Raw genomic sequence first — 6,910 nt, 5'->3', positions numbered from 1 at the left:
CATTTACATTGTTTTAGCTTAATGTAGGCCTATTATTTAAAAAAATATTCTGAAAGTGTGGCAGCTATTAGAGCTGGGCGATATGATCAAAATTTTATATCATGGTATTTTCAACATTTTCACCGGTTTCACGGTATTTGATGATGCCCCACAGAGCACCCCTCCCCTGATTCATTGTTGTGAAGATGTGCTGAAGAGGGAGTGTCTGAAACGGTAGGAGGTTCTTAAAGAGACAGAGGCCAAGCTCAAGGCGTTTAGATAGACTATGATGCAAAGTCACATTTATTTTTAATATAAACAGCTTTTTCATAACAACTGAAGAAGGGACTGCAAACTTTTTAACATTCAACTAACATCAGTAGAAGCAAGGCGTGAGTTTATCCAACATTTTGTTGCTATCTTTGCAGAGTGAGATATTTCTTTAGAAAAATTAAAAAGTATCATCCGTTTTTGAAAAACTAGAAGCTCTGCCAAAACAGAAGTAGACATTAGCTTAGATCCTTTTCACTTGTTAGATGTGCACAAATTGTTGTTTGTAGGTTTTACTTTTCCTTAATGAATAATAAATGGTAATGGCTTGAACTTGTATAGTTCTTTTATCGAGTCTCTAGACTCCAAAGTGCACATATTGTGATGCATTTCTGTTAAGATAAACTAATGCATTTTAGGACCCTATAAAATCTGTTGTACATTCTCTCAAATTGTACTATTTTCACTTTTGTTCTTTAAAAAATGACACAAGCACTTTTAATTGATTTTGTAAGGTACCGTATTTAAACATTCTCCTTAACCACAGCAATTTGTTGTATTTGTGAAAGTGAATTAACATACATTGAATTTTGAATTCCATGCCTGCACACTTATTAGGTTGATAAAAATGGTTAGAATGAAAATGTGGAATTCAGAGGAAAAAAACGGAAAAAGTGAATTTCAGAAAAATTGAAATGGAATTTGGGAGAAAATAAAAATTAATTTTGGAAAAACTCAGAGGCCCATATAGACAGACAGAGTTTATATGGGAAGGATGTGCGAACTATGAAAATTTTGATACCCATGATTCAGACTGACTTAAAACTATACAAGATCAACAGGACATTAAGAGTCCTCACTGAAAACTCAGTGGAAATGTGGAACAAATCCGGGCACTTTTTGGTCTTTCGATTTTGGTCAAGTTAAACTTGATCCAAATTAACTGCAGGAAACCGATCCAGTTATCAGCCATGAACATTTATTTTACAATATGTAAAATACACAACATTTTACAGCGCTGGGCCAGATGCATCAACCCTTCTCTGCTCAGGTCTTTCAGCTGGCCTGGGAACACCTTGGAGTCCTCCCAGAAGGACTCCAACAAGTCTGTGAAAAGATATATCTGGGCCTTCCAGCTTAAGCTTCTGCCCCTGTGACCTGGCTCTGGAAAAAGTGGCAGATTATAGATGAATAAATGAACAACTGGAATTCCTGATGACATCACTCTAAACCAATAAAAATAGATCATAAATTGGCATTTTTGTAAACAAAAACTAATTTGTTGCTAGCCAGATGACAACTGGCCAAATTTCAGCAAAACTACATATTGTTTTGAAGCTTTTGTGACAGAGAATTTGCAAATAATAATAGCTCAATATTGAAAAAATTCTCGTTGACATTAAACAAACATTGACATGCAAAAGTGTAGTAGTTTGATATCAGCATGTTGTGTTCCTTCACACAAGTCTTGTTGTTTTTGAGAGCTAGTTGTTGCAGAAGCCCAAAAAAGAATGTGCCATTGTTCGGCTAGCCATGAGCTTAGTCTGGATGAAGCTTTTACCTTGTTTTGTATCCTGTGTGCTTTATGACTGAAGGTACTAACTGTTGATAACCATTAGACACAACATTACTTCAAAGTTCACAGGACTATCCATTTAATTTACCAGAACTCAAAGTCTACTCTAGCATATTAAATCATAAACATTGCACCTGAGAGGTGGGCAATGGAACAATGTGTACAGCTAGAATGTTTGCAAGTTGTGCTCATAAAAATACTGTGATTTTCAATGTTGGGTGGTTAGAGTGCAGCTGTGTGGCTCACTTGTCCCTTGATCACAAACACTCTGAACTCTGTTTTTATTTACAGTTACCAACTAGTCTCCAACAGTCGCACTCAAGTGAGACATTATTATAAAAGACTGCAAAATGTTATGGCCTCTAGTTTTTTTCATTGCAGCATGTAGAGGTTAAAACATATAGGACCAAAGAATAAGCATTGTTCATCTTCATGACTTTGCTTATAAGCTTTGCCATGRACATTCTTCAATACTTGCACAAAACAATCTCTGCCTGTGAGATCAGATTCTAACGAACAAAAGAGATAAAATCAGTTTGAACAGAAGAATGGTAGTCAGCTGTGCCAAAAGCTGCTGCACAGTCAAGGAAAAACCGAGATAGGTTTTTGTTTTTGAGGTCAATAACAATTGTTACTAGGAGTGTCCCGATCCAATATTAGCCAAGAAATGAATATCGTATTATATCGGCCTGCATCTAAAATCAYCAATWTAAGTGATGCGAAACAAGCAGCCCATTCCAGTGGTCCRCTCAGGATTTCWATCCAGCATAAATACCTTAAATGACCTTGAATAGATATTTTACACTTTACAGGTACATTTTGTTTTTATTGGATTTATTGAGGTAATTTTTCAGGATTTTCTGTTTTATTGTTTATTGTATTTTATTGTACAATATCTTTATGTTAAATGTTACCCATTGGTTAATAATAAACGGGACCAAGTTTTTCATACCTACTGTTGTTGACTATTGTTTACTGTTTGACCTGATTAAGACTTTKTAAGATTCCACACTATGGTAAAGGTAATATAAGTATTTGTGAATCGTTTTAGTACTGCATCGGGTCGATATCGGTATCGGACAATACTCAAGGCAGCAATATYGGTATTGTATCAGAAGGGAAAAAGCTGTAATTGTGACTACGCTACAAGAAGTTTTTCCAAATTTAAAACCAGTTAGATTTTAATAGATTACACAGTGTTCTTTTTTCTGTGAATGTCATATCAAAGTGCCATTGTCAAACATATCAAACAGTATCATTTAGTCARATACTGTGAAACTGCAGGTTTTCACGTCTTTTCTGTAGTGTTATAAAACATAAAAACATTTGCTTAACTAGTTTAAGAGAYGCCTGCCTTTTGTGCAGCACTTACATGAAAGCACGATGGAGCGCGAGGTGGAAAATCGCTCAGATACGTTCTCCCAGCTGTAGAGCGTCAAGCCTTTTGTTCTGTAAGAAGCAGCCCATCTGTTTTGAATGTTTTAGATCAAGTTCTCACAAAATCTCACTGATTTAATCTGCTCAGCTCTGAGGCTTACAGCTGAGTTACTCATCATTTTATCTCYGCTAAGCTTCAACTGGTACTTGCTTGGAATTAAATTAGAATCTCCTCATGGTTTTAGATTTTTACTTGTAATCACGTTAAAAACTGCCCAAAGGTCTCTTGAAGACACAAGACTCATTTCATATCAGCMACTTCTCTATGAAACTCAAAACAGGAAGTGGTCGTATTAAGCAGTGGCATGTGAAGCATATTTTTTTTAATGACTAYTTGTGCTCAGCTCATTCTCTGCTTGTTTTCCTCCCAGGAGGACAACAGTGTTTGTGCGTCTGTTTGTTGGCAAAATATCTCATGGACCACAAGACAAATTTAATGAAACTTTCAGGAAATATCGGATATGCATCTACAACTCAATAACTTTCAGAATCAGACTGATTTAAGTTAGTCGACTCGCCACTAGGTGTGGGTGGTATTGCTCATTTTCATACCGCGGYATGAGCTTTAGAGAATACCAGGGTACACGGTATTCCCGGGCGGCGGTAAATGTTTGTCCCAGCTTCAYATGCGCTTCACCTCGCGTACTCATACCGTCATAAATTTTTTATACYGTCGTCATATTTTGATAACGCATYATAACAAAATACCTTCATTCCACCCAAGCCTAATCGCCACAACCAACTGACCTTTGAAACCACAAAAATGGCAAGAATTAAGCCAGTTTTACAAATATTGAGTTCAGACTTGATGTGGTTGTAGCTGAGGGTCATTTACAGTACACAATCCAAATGCTACTCACTGGACAAGATTTTTGCTTCAAACTTGAGCATTGCCATTTAGAGTCAACCTTCAGGCTTGTACAGTAGGCACTAGACATCACCTGCCTCTCTTCTTACCCTGATGCACCCACCACTCTGGAACAGGGTAAATTTGGACTCATTAGACTCCATGACCTTCCATTGCCCCAGAGACCAATTTTTATGCTCCCTAGCAAACTGAAGCCTTTTTCCCAGTTAGCCTCACTGATTAGTGGTTTTCTTAAGGCTGCACAGCTGTTCAGTCCCAATCCCTTGAGTTCCCTTCACACTGTGCATGTGGAAATGCTTTTACTTTCAATATTAACTCTGTGAACTGGTCTGGAAGCAACCGAAGGTTTTCCAGAGCTACAGATGCATTCGCATACAACACTTTCTTGGCTTCAGATACACAACCCCTAAAACTCCCTGCCATCGCTGGCTATGATCTTGCTCTGTGAAGGTTTTTTTTATGTACCTCGGATTGTGTCCTGAGTGGACATAGCATGATGTTGTTTTTTTAATCATCATTTTGTTATTTATTTTTTCTTTTTAAAGTTGGCGCCTCTTTATGGCTGCTGGACCTGGGGCACCTGTTCTCCCTGTTGTGTTTTGTCTATATCTCTTGAATGTGTTGTTCCGAACTGTAATTTCCCTTCGTGGGATCAGTAAAGTATCATTCATTAAAGACTTGTTGTTTTTCTTCAGTTTGATTTCATTAAATGTTTAAGTGATAGCCGATCATGATCATTCAGGATTTTTTTCTGGCTTCATTTCTTCCTTGAAGACGATGGGTCCCCACAATCCTTCCAGTTTTTAATTATGTGTTGGACTGTTCTTAACCCAATTTTAGTAGTTTCTACAATATCCTTAGTAGTTGTCTCTGCTTGATGCCAATGATTTGACCMTTCTCAAACAGATTATCTTTCCCACGACCACAGGATTAGGGATGACCCAATATGAAAATTTCAGGCGATATCGAAATCCGATATAATTATTGCTATTATGGCCGATAACCGATATTTACAGATATTACACAAACACACAAATTATGTTATACATATACGCACAAACACACTTTGGTCTTTTTTTGATACCGTAAATAAACAACCAGACCTCTGACATGGCTCAACTTCAGTTATTCTTGGTTGTGCAGCGTCAATATCACTGTCATGATCAAACAGATGCTGCTCAACCAACCATCTCCTTTCCCAAAACAGAAACGCAAAGATAAAAAGTGGGAAATCAATATTGGACCTTAATTTTGGCCCAGTTTTACATATCAGACTGATAGGATATTCTAAAAAATGACCAATATGATACCGATATTAGTGCAGACTGCCGRTGTATCGTGCATCCCTACTCAGGATGTGTCTTTTCTCATGGTTGTTTAAGAAATGAGAAGCAACTCTTTGCACCAGTTGCAGTTAAATAACTTGTTGCAGCTGAAAGATAATCACCCATGAGGTAATTATCCAATAGGAGGCTCCTACCTGTTTGCTTAGTTAAATCCAGATGGTGAGATGTTTTTTTTTTGGCCAGGCAGTGTATCTCATGAACCATATGAACATGACGACTTGCGATATTTGCACACACTGTTAATTATAAGTTTTGAACAAAGCAGCTACAACGCCATCATTTCTCTTCACGTCTAAAAACACAGCAGGAAAGGCAACAGATGATGTGTAGTCCTTCAAGGAACGCTAGGCATTTGATTTTTATCTGCTTTGAATTTTTTCTTTACATTAAACGTTCTGTTTCTGTAAAATTGTTTATCCACAATTTGTTGAGCAGCACACACCATTTGTCTGCTGAGCCTCTTATCTGTTGTGGTTTTGTAGGAGGTGAACCACAAACACATGTAAGGGATTACAGACAAAACAATTGTTTGTTGGGAAGTGACATGTTGGTTTTCTCTGTCYCCCTCTCAGGAGCAGCCAAAGATCATCGAACCTCTTGACTATGAGACCGTGGTGTTTCAGAGGAAGGCTCAGATCCACAGTGACCCCCACAGAGACCTGCTGCTCTGCCCTGTTGATGATGTCTCTGTGAGTTTCTGCTTTTCAAACCCAAAACAAAGCTGCTCTGACACATGCGGAATGTCGTTTGTGTAGATTTTTTTCTTATCCATCTCATTCCTACACATAAAGCCCTGCGTGATATGTGCATGTGATTTCCGTCACAAACTGGAACTGGCATTTGTTTACGTGTGAACAGTTGAAGCTAACATGATTTCTTTGAGTAAAGTTGATGTATAAATGTGATCTCAGTCTCATATGATTTTCCAGGACCTGTAAATACCATCAGTCTAAGCTAACCTCAAGTTAGCTTACCTAATTAGTTAGTTACCTAACCTCACAAACACACTACAGATTCTACCAAGTCATCATCTATTAAATAAAAACAGTGAGAAATGTTCAGACCTCCATATTGGATTAATGAAACAGCCTCTCCACAGAAATGTGGCTCAACAGAGGAGCTGGCCTACACCTCGTGGATAAAGGGCACTATTGAGGACCAAAATGTTCATATTTTGGACAGAGAAGACATGATTTGAGAAGAGGGTGAAGGAAGCCAAGAAAAAAACAACTTTAAACGGAGGAGGCGGTCTTAGATTTGAACTTTCTAAAGCTTTGAATGCAGCTATAAGCCTGATACCTAGGCCTGTCACGATAACAAATTTTGCTGGRCGATTAATTGTCTCAAAATTTATTGCGATAAACGATAATATTGCCTGGTGACCGTTTTACAACTAATAATTATAAAAGCGTAATGTGTAAGTGTAATAAATCA

The 6,910-nt window shown here is 37.6% G+C and overlaps 1 protein-coding gene across 1 annotated transcript in view; it reads left to right on the top strand.

The window, feature by feature from the left end:
• dock11 (dedicator of cytokinesis 11) overlaps window positions 1-6,910 on the top strand; it is a gene marked incomplete in the record, with an annotated part of 150,499 nt that overhangs the window by 8,957 nt on the left and 134,632 nt on the right. Inside the window, 1 exon segment of the mRNA XM_014022950.1 lies at window positions 6,049-6,165. Coding sequence (XP_013878404.1) covers window positions 6,049-6,165 — 117 coding nt within the window.

Source organism: Austrofundulus limnaeus, unplaced genomic scaffold (genome assembly GCF_001266775.1).
Source record: "Austrofundulus limnaeus strain Quisiro unplaced genomic scaffold, Austrofundulus_limnaeus-1.0 Scaffold350, whole genome shotgun sequence".
Lineage (NCBI taxonomy): Eukaryota > Metazoa > Chordata > Actinopteri > Cyprinodontiformes > Rivulidae > Austrofundulus > Austrofundulus limnaeus.
Note: the sequence above shows the minus strand (reverse complement) of the source record. Positions and strands in the feature narration are given on the sequence as shown.